The sequence below is a fragment of the Lonchura striata genome, chromosome 7 (assembly GCF_050655825.1).
Source record: "Lonchura striata isolate lonStrDom1 chromosome 7, ASM5065582v1, whole genome shotgun sequence".
NCBI lineage: Eukaryota > Metazoa > Chordata > Aves > Passeriformes > Estrildidae > Lonchura > Lonchura striata.
Window position 1 is genome coordinate 19,210,487 of NC_140709.1, and position 17,980 is coordinate 19,228,466.

A 17,980-nucleotide genomic window follows, 5' to 3' on the forward strand; every position below is an offset into this window, starting at 1 on the left:
GTATCTCTACAGAGGACAAGCTATAATTTTTTGTTTTTAATTTTTAAACACATATCCTTCCAGAAATACTGCAGCTGGAGATAAAATTGCTTTTATTTTACAACTTATTGTCTTTTACTTTACCACAACTACATATGCTAGTACAGTAGTGGAGATACACCAAATCCCACATACCCCAGAGAGCAGTAATGACAAGGTGTTTATTTAAAAACTTCACCTTTTTCATTTTCTGCAGTCTGTCATCATAAAAGCCTAAATCTGACTTTCAGGCAGAAAAAAAGAAAGACCAGTCAACTGATGCCGTATACCTTAATCTCACACTGGTTCTTACAGGAAGCTGGACTCCCACTGCTACACAGATCCCTGAAGATCTTATAGAAAAAATAAACTCTTCAAAGTATTAATAGTTACTTGGCAATTGATAAGGACAGGGTTTTTGCATAGCCAATCTTCCCCCCCTTTTTTTTTTAATCACAAGTTTCAAGAGCTTCACTTCTCATACAACTTCATGAGAAGTATTTGTAAAACCAGTTCCCATGCCAGTTCCATGCTAGTTATTTTATGGAAAGAACAGTGAAGAGAAATAGGACATCACTGAATAGTTTTGGTTTTAGCACCACACTTTGCTCCATGTATTTTTCTCTCAAAAGAAATCCCTAGACAAGTTCCTTCCATACACAGCTTAAGCTTACAGAGCAAACAGATTTTATAATTTTTACCTTTCACCATCTTGCAAACCTCTCCTGAATGCTTCCTAATACAAAAAAGCAAATTTCCATCTCCAGCCCTATGCATTTATTTTTTTATTCCAATGCAACAAAGAAAATCAGCCTATCATTGTGCATTCAATTATGGCACAAGTGTTTTGCTTAAAACAGTTACAGCTTTAATCACAGCTTAGCTCCTGAGGTTAATGGAGTCACTTTCTACAATATATAGTACAGCAAAAGCACACTGTTCTTTTTGCATAAGAACACCTACACTGTAACACATTTTTGCAAGAAAAAACAAACCCAAACCACAAAAACCTTGGGGTCCAAGACAGAACATGAATTCCCATATGTTCACATCATCCTTTGTTGAAAAGTTGAAGCACTACCTCAGGAGAAGGCTGGTCCCCATCCAACCCAGTCTCACAGATCATGTGAACATCCTAACCCCTTCTCTGCCGGCTATTTTTAAGCTCCTCTGAATTCATTACATTGTGAAGTCTTATTTCTATTCTGATGGAAGCCACAAAACTTCTGCAAGCCTGAATATGTTTTAAGCAATTCAAATCCTTTCTTTTCCTCACAGTTTATGCAGGCTATCGTTACTAATGGGATGTAACACTACTTTTGTAAAAAAACGCTCTGGCAATCTGCTTTGTAGAAATCAAAAAGTGATATGATATCACAGTACTTTGGTGTTAATATCTCCTCCTCTTAAACCAGTCTGAATGCTGCAAATATCATAATGGAAAAAAACCTTAGTCTTATGTTTTTCTCCTACTTGGAAAAGGTAGAATTTGCAGTGTTTCATACTCATAGGCAGAAACTATTTGAATACTCCCTCCTAGAGGAATCAATTACACTGGCAGCTTAAAGAAATACAAGATCATTGTATCTTTCTTCGTGAAAGAATACTGAATACAGGAGACCGATAATTCTGCATTGAACGGAATTTCTTCAGCTTTCTACTGGATCTGGAATTGTACTCTTTTTAAGGGATAACAGCAACATCAACAAGAACCAGATCTCTGTTTAAAAAAAAAAAAAAGGCCATTTGCTTTAAATATTTATGGAACTGGTTTGTTTTTATAAGCCAAACAGTATCATGATTACATGATGACAAGTGTGACACCCAGGGGCATGGCCATCAGTTGAGAAGACTGCCATGAAATCTAACCTACGCTCCCAATTTAGAAATGGAATACAGTGCAGCTGTCAGTGAGAGGAAAACAAAGCCATTATTAGCTGAAGAGAGATGGGATGAGGGAGTACATTCCTACACCTCTAGAGGAAATTATGGGAAAAGTACCAGGGAATCAATGTACCAAGTCCTCACTTGCTCTGGGGGATTCTTTGTCCAAGAATCTCTTAAAGCTCTCCCCCTTTCCACACTTCACCAATTCTTCTATTGCTGGGATAATGCTGCTTAAAGACAGCAAAATGTAGTGGCTCAAAGTAAGACACTATTTTGTTACCAAAACATCTTGTTTACAAGTGCAGGTATTCCCTAAACTCCTAATTCTGCTTTCCTTAAATATGAGATTTTACCCAAATACTGCAACATTATTATCTCTGCTTTCAGCCTGAGTCCAACACTGGAATCTGATTTTGCTTTGAGAAATTGCAGTTTTGCTGAAATTCCAGTCACATGGGAAATGTGAAATTTAGTAACTCAGTATGATTTTTGGTTTTCAGACATTATTTCTCCATTTATTAGTTCCACTACGTAAACTTCATTACTGAATGTTATTAGCTGCAAATAATTCTTTCACTCACATTTTAACAATAGTCCTTTCAGGCATGAACATGTATCTGTGCTCAGGAGGATGTGTTCAATTAATTGTGCAGAGGAGATACATTGTTCCACAAAAGTGTCACTCCAAATGGCCTTCAGGCATGACCTGATGGCTAATTCACACACACAGAGCGAGGCTCTTTTCTATCCTCTTTCTTTTCCCTGCCTGCTTCCTTCCACCCTTCCAATCAAATCAAGGTGCCAAGGCCAAGGATACCTGGCAAGAATCAAAGAAAGCAAATCAAAAGATACAGCAAATTGGTGAAGTAACTTAGTATTCTGAAAGATGATGAAGACAGATCCAGATCATTAGAGCTTTCTTTCCCGGCTGCTCAGATGAAAGCACATCATGATGGTGAATCACTACTAGAAGACCTTCCACTAGAGGGATCACTAGAGTCACCTTAATAATAATTTTCCAATTCCACCATGCTTTTCTATCATCCAAGCTGTTTACTTTCTTAAAATAACCACACATAAAAAGAAAGAAGACAAATACCGCCTCATGTAGAGCTTTCATTATTCAGTAGCAAAAAGCTCATTATAAGGAGGGTTTCACTGTCAGCATTAGAGACACAGTAAAGAATATTCAGGAAAACAGTATATTACTTAGAAGTCAAATAAGAAATTGCTATGACTTTCACTTACTTTCAAACTCAGAGGCTTGAAAGTACCATTTCAAGGTGAAATTCTAATTTACCTTTTTCTATTTTCTCCAAGGTTTCCAATTGCTTATGTACATAAGAGAAATTACTGTAATACACATTCTGCATTCCACACAGATTTTAAAGAGACGTGAATTTATTCAAGGTCTCTCTCAATTACTAGGGTGATCAAATTCAAACTTGTGTGTCGTTCTCAAAAAAAAAAAAAAAAAGTCATAAATTAACATGAAATTAACAGAGTTCTGCAATTTTTACTAAATCAAATTTTCTAAAACCCCCAGTGTTTCTATTTTAGTCAGATATCAAGAAGCAGCATGCATTCAGCGAGCCTACAGCATTTAAAATCCCAGAGCCGGAGCGAGACTCGCAGCGTGTGAGTGCAGACTCAGCCCGGGCAGGATGGATCCTGCGTACGGCACTGGATGTGGCTGCCCTCTGCTGCCAGTAAATCCCACACTGCTGGCACTGGCATCCCTGACACTCCATTTCTCTTCCCATACTGTCTGACTTTAGCTGCAGATGAACTGTTTGAATAACCTCCAGGAGCTGTTTTTCAGAGCTAAACTATTACTGTTCCAGACCTTCTTTCTGCTCTGCTGGCCTTAATCTATGTTCTGGTTAAAACCTTGAAGTTTTCTGCTTCAACATAATTTTAACTCCTTGAGACAAGAGCACTTTTCAGCTAAATTAAGTCCCCTAGAGTATTACTGGGAAACACCATCTCAAGGATGTCCTTGTCACCCATACTTTCCTTGCAGCTCACCCCAGGAACTTCTAAGGATATCTCTAGTATCAAGCACAGGTGTGGGGGGAAAGGAGTGTCAAAACAAATGACACAATTTTTTTTTGTACTGTACTTTTAAAAGTTTACAAGGTCTAACCAGGAAAACATATTTACTTTACACTTTCTTCAGATTCTTGAGCCTGGGCTCTTTTTCTTTTTAATTTCCCCCTTAAAAAAAAAAAAAATTAAACTATGAGGGCTAAATATTTAATTTCTCCATATAAAAGCAAAAATTCTCACTTACCTATTCCATCAGTCTTTAGGCAAATAGTAACAGGTAGGAATGCTGCTTCTGAGCCACCAGGTTTTTGAGAATCCTCTTTGTAATTCATCTACCTGCATGACTTTTCTGACAAACTTCCCAAAATTATACAGAATCACAAGTAATACACACTTCCACATCCTCCCAAAAGTCCTTGTTATCTTTATGAACAAAGATGGGAAGAAAAGCTGTCTCTTCCAGAAAGGAAACCCCATGAAAGCAAGGTGGCCCAAGCTAGCCAGCTGATGCTGCCTGCATTGACACAATATTGATTTGGCCTATAAGCTGGGAAAATTATTAAATAAAAATGAATTCCATTGAGACACTTTCACTTAGGGAGCCATTCCAAATCCAAGAGAAGCAATCTGGTATTGGATGTCATGAGAGTGAAATGTTTGATGTTTAATTTCTCAGCAGTTAAACAGGTAAAACCAGCACCTTGCTGCACATTTTCAGTGACAGAAAACCAAAACAGGGCAATAAAATAGGATTATCTTCTCTTATTTACAAGGCTTAATCCCTGATCAAAGACTACCACCAGCATCATACACACCCAGACTTCCTTTATCCTGTCTTGATTCTTTAATTATGACTCCTTCAACAGCACTTTTAAGAAAATCCTCCTCCAGTTCTGCAAGTTTTAACAACTTTGATAAATGCCAAATACTTAGAGCTACTGCTCTAAGCAGAAAAGTTCTCAATACACACCAACCCCAGTTAGTCCATGTTCAAGATATTCTTGAACAAGTCCACAGGTCATGAACACAACGTTAGCTAAGGAGCAGATCAATGCAGTCACACAAGAGACAGGGACTCACTGCAAAAATGAATTCCGAAGTGGAACCATGATGGCCCATGGACTGGAACACACCTTCCAAAAGGAAACAGGGCTACTTTTCAACAACTAAGATGAATCATGTACAGGCTTTTAAACTCTGCCATAATAAGTAATCCAAGCTATTTTAGATATGCATATGGCTATTTGAAGTACAAAGGAACTCAACTAAGCAATGGCTTGTTTTAAAGGTCACTTATTTACGTAACAATTAGATCCATTTGAAAAGGCACAAAATCCAAGCTCACAAGTAGCCACACAGATGGTACAAGAATCCTATGGAGGAAAAGATGGACAAACTCATATAGTGTATGAAGTTCCTTGCATCTAACGGTACAACTACCTGGCAGCAAAAACACTAATATCTCTTCTTCCTTTACATGAAATGTTAAAACAAAGCTGGTGCAACTACATGTGTCTGCCCCTTAAAACACTTTCCAATTCTACTATCCACTAATGCAGGCACTGCTTTCTTATTATTTGAATTGCTGTCAAATTTACATTTGGACACTTGGAAGAAGAGTTTTTATTACATTTCCCTTCCAACAATTTCTTGAAAATAAAAAAATTACCTGACATGCTGTGAGTGGCAATTTCGCCTTTTTTTTTTTTTTTTTAATAGTAATATCCAACCATATAAATACAGTTCCACTATTTTTTTTTTAGTTTGTAGCAGTGTTCTGGATAACCTGAACAATTAATCCTCTGGAATGGAGGGCTCTCCCTCACACAAAGCCTTGCCAAACACATATTTATAGTTCAGCTACTACCTTCCAGAAAAAGTGTTCCAGTATAACCCATGCCCCTTCCCTTTATATGTCAATATTACTGAAATAAGATTTTCTTAAGTTGTAAAGAAAAGTTAATATACAATTATATTAACAATCTGAGCTCAGGTTCATGTTGCTCTCTGCTTTCAATTCAGCTGGAATCCAGCTGTACTAACATCTCGTCATCACTGGGTGTGATGTGTCCATCAGATTAAATCCATTACTGAAGCAAGGAAGGGCTGCACATGTACATCTTGCTGAGGTGCAATCATGCTGTTATAGCTGTCCAAGAAATCTGGGATATAGTGATATTTTTCTCATCAAATGTAGGAGATTGATGATATCTTATGTAATGAAATATGACCATTACCTTAAAATAGCTGTACTGGAGAGCTAGAATTACAACCCATCCATAAGGGCATTTTTAGTGATGTATAATAAAAGCTGGTATCATTCACACTAATCATCTCTTCATGCTGTCACACGTTTTTCCCACTAACATACAACTCTCAGCTCTAAAACAAGTTTCTATTACAATGCAATACCACCATTCCAAAAATAGAATTCAAGCCCAATTATTGCTCAGATTTTTTTTTTTACTAGCAGCACTTCAGACAGCAATAAAATGAAATGCAGAGACATGTTTTTCCCTGTTCACTTTGAAGAAGTGGCAGTCATGCAGGAGATTTTAAAAATAAAAAAATAGGATTATAAAACCATAAAATTGACCCAGGGCCTTGGGGTATACAGAGTACTTAGAGTTATAATTAATTTTTTAGTGTGACAAGATTTGAAAACTGACTGTGGAACTCTAAAAGCTGTTTCAAATTTCAAATTGCTGTCTTCCAATACAGCAATCCTAATCACAAAAGAAACAACTTAGTGTTCAGTTTAAAATTAAAACTACTTCAGCACATGTCAATAAATAGTGTATGTAAACCCTTGGTGGGCTGTTTTATGGCAGCAGTGCACACAGCCCTCATCCCAGCAGGACAGGGCAGGCTGCTCTAACAATCACACTATCTAACCAGGCAGAGGCACGGGTGTCAGGGTTCCTACATTTATATCAATGACAAAAGTGTGGCTTCAGAGCATGTCCCTGCTTACCCAACCATACTTGGACCATTCCTCACAGCCTTTTCTCCAGCTCTTCTTCATAGCAGCAATGCTCTCCCAGGTGAGCAGTCCCATTAGTGAAACCCAGAATTGCCAGTAAGAAGTTGCATGGTGTAACTCTCATTCCTGTGGATCAGTACCAATATATATCTAACCAGGTCCTGCACAGGAAGAGGCATTAATTCCTTAATTACTAGGCTAGGGCAAGCAAGAAGGACATAACTTAAAATTCAGCAGAATTAAAAGCAAATGAAACAATGGAACAGGGGAAACGTGCACAAACACGTAGCTTACAATTCTAATGTTAACACAGTATTTTAAACACACAATGAATATGTTGCTCAATTATCAAATTGGGGTTTAAAGCAGGACTCATTTTTACAGCACCAAATGTTTTCCTCACACATACAAATGTGTATTTGCTTTCAGGATTTCATAAACGGACCCGAACTCATATTTAAAAAAAAAAAAAGATGCCAAGTATAAGCTATAAGGCAGAAGCTAAACATGGGAACACTATGTCAAGAGAAGAATTTAAAGTTAAAACTAAATTGAGGCTGGAGTTCTGGACAACAAGGCAAAGCAATTATACATGTGGTAAATGGAAGAAAAATTAGATTACTGCAGGGCAGATCTGACATCTGTACTAGCAGTGGTGCTACAGATCATTAGTCATAGGCATTTTACAGCAAGTGCCACAGAAGATAATTTAAGCAGTGATGACACCAGCTCCTTCCTATCTATTGCCTCAGTGATATTAGTTTTTCAATTACAGGGGTTACTTCTTCCAAGAGCAACCTCTTAGACACTTTACATGTTAATGTTTAAGCAACCAAACTCAACTTAGACAAGTTTTTTAAACAAAACCCCAGAGTTTTATTATTAAAGAACATTTATATTTTATGGTGTCTTAAAACAGCAGCTACATGCACAGTTCTAACAAGTGAATTAAACTTTAAGTCCCCAATGAATTTTAATATTGTGTCCTTTCAAAATATAAATAATTTAGCATTTTTAGTAGCTAAAATCCAAATACCTTTTCCTTTTATGATGTAATTAAAGACATTCATTTGTCTCCGCCACTGTATAGCTTTGATTTCGTAAGATTCACACCTCTGTTAAATTAGAAATAATCGTCAAAGAAGTAATCCAGAAAATTCTTTCTGGTGGTGTATGGCAGGCTATCCCGCATTCCCTTCGCAATTCCAAGCGCTGTGTGATCTAAAGAAATACGAGTATCCGTGCGCGCAGGGTCTGCAGCTGCCGCGGGACCCGGCTGGAGGCGGCGCGGCGCTGTCGCTGCCCGGCTGCCGGCGGCGCAGCCGGACCCCGCCGCTCCCGAGGCAAGCCCGAGGCAGCGCCGCGCTTTGTGCGGGCATTGCTGCCACCACACGGCCAAACCCGAGCGCCTCCTCCTCCCCTGGGCGAGAACCTGCCCAGCACCGCACCCCTGCCGCAAAGCCTCTCAGTAACCCTTCCTACTGCAGCCTCTCGGAGCCCACCACCAACGAGTTCCCAACATCACTTCCATATGGACAAGATTCGAAGGAACCTGAAGCACTCAGATCTTGCTGACTGTCTCTTTCAAATGTGAGCAACCAGCTGTGAGAACATTTCAGTGTTGTACTCCCAAAGACAACAGAAAATCGTACAAGTATCGGTCAGGGTAGCTGCAGCCCAACTGCCACACCAACAAAGGCTGAAACAGCTCATTTTCTAAAATACCCTTCTCAAAATATACCCCCAGCAAGCCTGCTTTTAGAAGGCTGGATTCAGCACACTACTGTGTCTGTCACCTGCAGAGGCTCAGCAGTCTCTGAGCAGGCACCTCATACTGAAGACACATGGTGAGGTAAGTCACAAGAGAAAGGGAAAAGGGAGCTCAATCATTTCTCACACACAACAAACAGGAGTCTACATTCATTCCTGTTTCTTAACTCTTATGATCAGCAGTTTGCTTCATATTTAAAGATTTTACAATACTTACCTGTTGGGAGTTACTATTTTTTTTTTCTGCTGCACATGACTTGGTAAGCTGATATATACAAGAGCCAAAGGCACCACAGAAATACAAGCATATGCCGTAGCTATGGGTTTAAATCTGTCACCTGTGGGATAAGGCTCCACTGGTCTGAAAAACTCAGCAACACTCTTACAGAGTTTTGACCTGACCTTTTGGGAATAACATTTGAAATAATCCAAAGAACCAGGCAGTTTTCAATAAATGCCGTTTAAAGTATCTTCACCCTTTCCCTAGGTGATCAATGAAGATATGAACTGTGCAGTTTATTAATCTATATGTTTGCAGGTCACCTTTTTTCCCCACAAGTACTTCACCTGTAAGTTTCTAAGAGGAAGTGAGAAAAAAAATCATATCAAGTATGACAAACATCATATATCATTTTGACAAGGTCAAAAAAGAAGTAAAAACACCTCAGGGCTTCCTAGAGAATACAAGGCTAGAGAAGACATCCATTCAACGCTGACTGTCTTTGAAGGACTACATTAAAAGTATGGATCAGTTAGTCAACTAAAAATGTAAGGCAACTGAGGAGTCCCTGCTTTACCTTCCACACCAGTCAAGAAAAATATGTGAATGCACTCACCTTTTTTGCTCTTTGTGCTATATTAGGTGTTCTAGTGAGAAGCTTTTCAATCAGGTATTCTCTATTCTGCAAAACCAACATTTGTTAAGTTAAAAATCAATACAAGGAAAGAAGACATTTCACATAGATTTTTAAGGCAGAGCAAAATTTACTCATAGGGTTAAACGTTTTACCTTGGCTTTCTGGAAAAATTTGCATTTTAAAAGTTCTGCTGCTGTGGGCCTGAAAGATCAATAATAAATTAGAACAGAAAACAAGACCCCTCTCAGTGAATACAGTACAAGACGTTAGTTAAATGGTACGTCTCTAATACTTTTGAATTAGTACTGTATGAATGGGGAATGAATGATCATAGCTACTGAATTAATTCACACAAACTCACCACACATGAAAAAAAATTAAGCCTCTCTATGGCAAAAATACCAAAAAGGAGAAAAAAAAAAAATCAGTCTCTTAAGATGCCAGTTTTCCCCCTTTTTTGTTCAACACAAATGCATTTAACCTTTAAAAAAACAAGTAAGACAAACAAACAAAAATCAAACACAAAAAAAGGCAAGTATTGCTTTCTTCCCCAAATGACTTTATGAAAACAACTAAAACTTTGCTCCACAGCAATAAAGGCATAATCACATTTTCTATACAGCAGCATCAGTAACTCCTATTGGCATTCTTTTACCTCACTGATGGCAGCAGATATTCTCAAGAAACTATACTGACACTATTAACATGATGCATAAACCAAAGAGAGTCATCGGATCATCTTCCAATCAAACAGACAAACAGAAACCAAAACAACAGCTGTAAGGTAAAGATTGACACACTTCATTTTTACTTGCAGTTCTGTTTAACTCTGTTTCAGCATTTCCAAGAGATAACCACAATCTCGTAGCTATCAAAGTGATTCCAACAGCGGGTTTTGTCTCCCTAGCTTCAGGGATTCAAAAAGCCACTAATCTAGCCAAAGCCAGACTCTGGTACTGAAGCAGACTCTGAAGAGAAAGTGAAGCATCTCTTGGGATGAGATAAAATCCTCATCATTTCCATTAGGAGTCCATACCACCATCCAGGATTAATTCTGACACAGCTAAATTTAGGGAAGTCAAAATCTTCAAGACTCAAAATTTCTAAGTAAACCGAGGCAATATCTGCTCTAGTCTTTCATTTGAATTCCAGCAAGAGATTGAATAATGAATAAACTATGTAAAACAGTGAGAAAACTTCCATTTGGAAGATCTCAATCTCAAAAAAAAAACCCAGAAATCTGACCTAGTTTATTTCTTTGAGGACAGATCTGTAAAGTGAGTGAGCAAAAGAGGAGTAGTAAATAGTCTGTATGTATATATCACTGCAGTGAATAATGGACCAACTCCTGACATTAACAAAAAGTTCAATTTAGATACAGATAGTAGGTTCCATAGAGCACGCATTTTTCTTCACCTCCAAAGCACCAAGCTCTGCAATAAAGGAGTTCTGATCAGTGGTCCTGTGGAGACCACCAGACTCTGTAGTAATTCATACATGTATCTTGGATGAGCAAATAGGAAGGGAAAACTATTTAAAAGAAAAACCAGCTTCTGTGCCAAAGTTTTTAAGTTCTCAAAGTACAGTACCATCACATCTCGTAACAGGGCTATGCACACTTCAAAGCTACATTTTAGTAAGTTTTCTCCAAACTAGTGTTCTCCATTCCTCCACCATTAATTATGCCAGATGCTTCTGACCTGGCCTGGATATGCTTTCTGGCCCTGTTTTTCCACACAAATTGCAGCAATGAACTGCAGCTGAGGACTGTGAGCAGCATCCCTGGCACTGGGGAGAAACACCCACAGAGATCTCAGAAACAAAAACATCACAGTCTGAAACAGCAGCAGTGCAATGCCAGTCCTAGAGTTTGCCACAAAGAGCAAGGACTCTTCCCACAAGTGACATAATAGCTGCTGGAGGGATCTCCGTGCAAAATTACATCCTGGATTGTAAGAAATATGACGACCCCCCAGTCTAAAAAAAATTGCTCTACACCTGTTTCTATCTGAACATCTATTTGCTGGTCTAATTGTTCCATTCAAGGCAATACTGAGTATGAAGGTATTGCATGTGTTTTAATAAATGTATAAATTTAAGTAAATACCTTAACCACCAATTCCTTTACTGCATACCAGGTAACTCAACACTATGTATTCAAGGATACAAGGAAAACTCATTTTATTTACTGCTCATTACTTCATACTTTAATGCTTTAATCTTCATGCTTTAATCTTGACCTGAAAATTACTAGATACAGGAAACTAAAAGAGGCTTGATTATAAAGACTTTGATTATCCATTATTATTATTATTCCTATCAGTAAGCAGCCAAACTGCAGCACTAAGTTTAAAGCATCAGTATCAAGACACATATCTTCCTTCATATGAGAAATTAAGATGTAGAGCAAGGACTTTTGTTTGATCCATGTTTAATTCAGTACTGTGTTTAAGTATAAATACATTAGGTTAACAATCAGAAGTAGTAAACTCAAGTAACAGTAAAAAGGCAATTTCTTCTCCCCAGATGGAGGTGACTGAAAGCTGCTGTTTACAAAATTCAAAGCATACACTTCAAGATCATGTCACTGTAACTTAGTCTACATATTTTCAAAAATAATTATATTTTACATGGCAATAGTGACCTACCTTTTGGAAGGATCTTTTTGAAGGCATAATGAGATTAGTTTTCTAAAGGATTTGCCATACTTTTTCATCATCTCCTTGTCCTCTACACCTGTCTCTAAAGTGGGAGGGTCATTTTGAAGCGTTAGCATTAATACCTAAAATAAACCCAAAAATGAGGTGTAGTAAGCAAAACAAATTTGAAATGTAGAAATTAAAAGAGAAAAAAATACTCCCCAGAATACATCTATTTAGATACCCTGAGTTGCTTTTGAAAATAAAGTAGTACTAACTATCTAGCAGCATTAATAATACAGCTAACAGCATTAAGAATTACAAAGTGATTGTTACTTTCATAGGAGGGTATTTGTGATAAGGTGCTGCTCCTGTTGCTAACTCAATGGCTGTTATCCCAAAACTCCACATATCGGCCTTGAAGTCATAACCTCGCACCTGAAACAGAACCAGAAGGAAAAACCAAGGTAGTAATGTCTCACATTCCAGAAGTAAAAGACAATGTTTTATATTTTTGATTATTATTAGAAATACCTGCTCCATTACTTCAGGGGCCATCCAACAGGGAGTACCAACAAATGTTTTCCTTACTTTGTTACGAGTAACATCACCTCCAGTTGCTAAAAATGCACTAACACCAAAATCTGGGAAAGTAGAAAAGTTGAAATCTGTTAAATTACCAATAACAAAGCAAAAGTTTTGCATTTTAGAAATAAAGTCAGCTCCTAAAGGTATGCCTATAGAAACTCTCCATTGCAAAGCTGACCTTTGGTCCACAACACGCTGTTCATGAAATGCTATGGAATAGAAGGTAGAGTTTTATCAGGGAAAGCCACACTAAAACATCCTCAAGTTTAACTTCCCAGTATGTGTCTCCCTGAATAAAGTTGCAAAGGACTCCAATACATCCATCACCTGGAGTTTTCAAATATTCACTTTGTGCCAAGGTTTGCATCTGCTATTGTCCAAAGACAAGGAGCTTCTTCTGCATAGCAACTAAATATGAATGTGATTTGAACAAGAGAGAATACTATATGTAATTTCAATTCTTATGGGAATTTGAAAAACCAAAGACAATTAGAAAAGCCATCACTACTATGTACTTAATAGTAGACCAGGACATGAATAGCTTTTTCCAAATTCTGAAATAGAAGAGGAAGAAAAAAAAGGCTCAGTGTTCTGTTAATCTGTTACTACATTAATGACAGCTATATGGGAGAGGTAGGCATGTAAGTGGAAGAAAGAGCAGGTTCCCAATGTGTGTAGAAATACTGTCAATTTTGAATGGAGCTATATGAAAAGTATTTTCAACTGTACTATTTACAATCCAGTTAAACTGAAATAGAGTAGTACACTACAGACTTAAATTTATTCCCTATTGTTACCTGATTTTAAAGAAAACACCTCCAGTACTTACAGAAAAATGTGGTTTTATCATTATTTCACACAGGTATATTAAAGACCTTAAAATAATTTTTACATGGCACTTTGAAAGCATCATTTATATAAAAATAACAACTTTTGTCTATAGTCATTTTTATTACCCAGGGCTCTCAGTGCTCACAGTGCTCAGTCATCCACTACAGAATGTGGAAGGCCTGGTGGGCCTTGTGCTGTGGGAAGGGGCAGGTATCACCACCTGCTCCCATTGTTTTCCAAATAATCTGATACCAGCCTGAGAGATGGGATATGAGCCTTGCTCTTACGAGACCAAATAATTTCATTCTTACAGACTACAGCTCAAGAAGCACATCAATGCACTCAGAGGACACTAAAGATGCTAAATTGTATCCAACAAATACCACTGCCAGACAAATGGCAGATATGCCAAAAATAATTCTAAGTGAGATATGCCTCATGCATCTTAGTGACTAGTAAAATTATAGTCAAAGTCTTTATGAAGACAGTACACACAGATAGTTGGGTCCCCAAAACTATTACAATTACTTGCAGAAAAAAAATTATATTAACAGAAATAACAGTTTTTACCATTTGCAAGCTGTTTAAGTTGCATGGGTGAATCAAATGGAAACATTAAGAGGACATTAGAAAACTTCCTTATATATTTGATGGGACACAAAGAGATGTTGAATAATTTCTGAGTCAAGTATCATTAATCAAGAATCCTGAAATCTGAAACTGGGTAACTTGTGGCTACAGCACCCCAAAAGGAATAGTTTAAAGCCAACAGAAAAATTTTACCCCTTGATATCAGTTGCCCCTGATCCAGCTGCAATTACCTTTTGCTTTTATTTATCAATTACCCTACCACCACCATTACCTGCTATTTGTACAGAGCCATCCTCACCCAGTAGAATGTTGCCAGCCTTCAAATCTCTGGAATGTACAAACAGGGGTTGTTATGAAAGCACATACTGCACATTTTATGCAAACAAATAAATATTGCATACTGAATAGTTTCACAAGAGAGAGTTTTCAAATTTAAAGCAGCAAAAGGAAGCTGATGTGTAAAATGTAACTGAATATTATTAAAACAGAGTACAGAACTCAAATTCTAACAAATTTTCACATATAAAAAGAGCAGAATTCAGCTCTAGCATAAATGAGCAAAATTCAGGGATAGATTTTAAGAAAGTAGATATTTAGGTTCAAAGTCTGGTTTACCACCTGTTACAGTCTCACAAACTGAAAGCTTTCAGAGCTGTAAACCAAGAATTAATGCTTTTTACATTCTACTGCACCACTAATGAAAAAGAAAAGTTGAAAAAAATTTCTCCTCTTCAATATCTTCAGAGAAGAGACATATCTTCAAAAGACAAATGTACTGTACATTTCTCTCCAATTCACCTCAGGAATAGCAGACATATTTTGCTATAGGGTACAGTGGTGAAAAGTTACTTGGCATCGAATATGTTCAGAATTTAGTAAGTACATAAGAGTTAGCAATACCCATTTAACACGCTCTTCACATGTAATGTTCACAAGAAAACTTTGTGGTTGTTTTGGTTTGGCTTGTTTCTTTTTTTTTAATAGAAACATGCACCCCATTCCTAATGCACACTTTAAAACTGTCATAGAAAATCTATCATAACAATTAAGACTTGAGAAAATTAACCTTTGCAAGTTTCATCGAATTTATGTTACTACTGAAAGGTAACATAACCTGTTTCCTCATATATATATATATAAACATGTTAAAAAGAATGCACTGAAACAACAGAACAAGATCCCTGAATAATTTTGAAAACATCTCCAACTAACAAGTGCCACCTGACACAGTATTCCCTGAACTATACCACAGCATTCACCTCTAATGTACATGAGAGACTGAAGGCACAGTTTTCAACTTCAACAGGACTTCTACACAGTTTGAAAAAGGATAAATCTCAGACATATCATATAGATCTCTCTTTTTATCTTAAGGTACTTTAAAAACACACAAGGGGAATTCACAAATTTGACCTCAAAGAGTCCCATTATCCTTAAAAGGTCATGAATGTGCCCTTCATAATAATATAAGCTTAACAGAATACTGTGTCTTAAGGACTGATGCAGATCTTTGGCATTCCAAAACAGAAGTCAAGATAGCTGTTCTTTATTTCTCCATTTATCTCAATTTTCTCTCTGCAAAAGGAGGAAATAGCTCTTGATTTACATCAGCGACAGTTCATTTATAAGATGAGACATAGGACAGACTCAAAAAGAAAAATTACTGTGCTACATCAGTACCACCTCCATTTCAGAGTCCTGTCTGCAGCAAACCTCGTTTTTGGGTAAAAGATTCCCTTATCAGAAGCAGAGAATCTACTGTAGACACCTTCCTTAAAAGAAAAATTCACCTTAATAGAATTAACAGGAAGGTCAGAACACACTTCCAACAATCAAAGAGTGAGAACAATCTCTGAGTTCCTACAGCAGATATGGATATACCATGCCGGGAGATCTGCACAATTTATATGGAGGAAGTCAGTGGAGAGAGATTATACAGAACAGCAATCATTAGGTGCAATTCCCAGCTTCACATGTAGTCATAAAAGGTCTGTAGAGTTGTAACAGATATTTACTGATTACCAGGAAAAAAAGTTTTGCGTTTTTGCAGGAGTCCAAGCACCCAAGATTACAGGTTTACTGTGCAACATGATAACCAACTCACAAAACATATACCATAAACCAGAACCAGATTTGGTATCTGGAGCACCAGCGGGCACAGGACTATGGACCACAGTTCTGACACGTTTATCACAGCACAAATCTATCCAAACTATTAGAGAGAGACAGGATAAAGACCCAGGCAAACACGAAATTTAAGTGACAAACTGCAACCAAGATTACAGCATTTGCTCAAGCACTATCACTTGATAATTACTGATCACATTTACAGAAGTGAAAGAAGCAATAAAACTTGCTTAGACAAGCTTCTACAGTTGACCAGAATCAACAAGCTACAGTCAATTTTGAAAACATTTTTCACCATGCTCCTACCTGTGAATTTGCCCATTCCTGTGTAGATAGTCTAAGCCCTCCAAAACTTCTTTAAGAATTGTTGCTATTATGGGTTCTTCAAGCACACCATTTTTGTGCTCTCCTCTGTTGACAATATACTTTATTATATCAAGCATTGAACCTGTATTACAGATCCAGGAGACAAAAAAAAGCATATACAAAGCAGTATTATATCAGATTCTGTAGAAAGCTGCAAGTCTTCATTCTTTCTACGCTGCTGCTACTGCAATTTCAATCTTTGCACGTATGTGTAAATGCATGTAACTAGCTCTTAGAATAAAGCACACCACTAATCCATCCAAATGGGATACAGAGCACTGCTTTTTGTCAAAAATACCGAAATACTTAATGATCCATTAGAAAGATCTGCTAATAGCTTGCAAAACAACCACTAATTAAAAGTTCAGGAGTACCCCATATTTAAACAGACATGTACTGTAAAGGTCTTGGTTTATTATCCAGTTTAGATCATGGTTCATGTGTTCATGATGTAAACATGCAGCTGCAAGACTGGAAGGAGACAAATGCAAACAAAAGCTAACATTCCCAGTGACACATAATTTGACATTGAACTTCAGTTATTATACACTTCAAGGCTTTTAAAGGAAACATTTTGTTCTTATCCAAGCACTATTCAACAGCTCACAGTAAATTCCTGTCATGAATCACTTGTTTCTCTCATGCTCTATGTTTGCTTTTGCTTGAACTGACCAATTCAACCAAATGTGACACAAGCACTTCCCCTCCTTGTTTTCCCATCATGGTGAAGCTGCCACTAAGACTAATCTTGAACAACATCATATAACAACCAGAACCATCATGTCTTATTCTTGGGCCTCTCATTTCTAAACTACAAGCACATTAAGTTCAGCCTCCTTTTTCCTCTTCCAGAACTAAGTAAGAATTTTATACCAGTAATTATCATCATAAAAAAATGCAATGAGTGTTTGGTTAGCTTAAGCAATAATATGTGCAATATTTGGCCTAGGATGGATCTTGCTTGAATAAGGAACAAGGAGTAATACTCATTATGAAATCAGATATATATGCATTTTTATAAAAATACAGAGGATTCCAGAGAAACTCCATAAAAGATCACACTGACAGAATTTACTTAATTCCAATCAGTTTTCCCTACGCAGCCTTAATAGAGAACTTTGATAAATTGGTTCAGAATGGGAATTAAATTCTGTTTATATAATTACTGTATTTCAGTAATTTTTAGCCTGTCCTGTGAATACAGATATACAAACTTTGTAAGCTTGCACATTCCCCCTTAACATGCCTACATCTTAAGGTTCATCCTAGGTAGT

General features: G+C 37.2%; 1 protein-coding gene across 11 annotated transcripts in view; it reads right to left on the bottom strand.

Annotated features, from left to right (window-relative positions):
• The window catches only part of STK39 (serine/threonine kinase 39), an 82,453-nt gene that overhangs the window by 41,897 nt on the left and 22,576 nt on the right, over window positions 1–17,980 (bottom strand). For 10 of the 11 annotated variants that reach the window (XR_014956548.1, XR_014956547.1, XM_085584364.1 and 7 more), the window contains 7 exons: window positions 16,647–16,788; window positions 14,485–14,540; window positions 12,738–12,847; window positions 12,540–12,641; window positions 12,213–12,346; window positions 9,717–9,765; window positions 9,544–9,609 (listed from right to left, as the gene is read on the bottom strand). Coding sequence is in view for 9 of the 11 variants with exons in the window: in XM_085584364.1 (XP_085440490.1) it covers window positions 9,544–9,609; window positions 9,717–9,765; window positions 12,213–12,346; window positions 12,540–12,641; window positions 12,738–12,847; window positions 14,485–14,540; window positions 16,647–16,788 (659 nt within the window). In the remaining 2 variants the exon portion in view is untranslated. The remainder of the gene's footprint in view (window positions 1–9,543; window positions 9,610–9,716; window positions 9,766–12,212; window positions 12,347–12,539; window positions 12,642–12,737; window positions 12,848–14,484; window positions 14,541–16,646; window positions 16,789–17,980) is intronic. The other variant, XM_085584360.1, reaches the window with a different exon arrangement.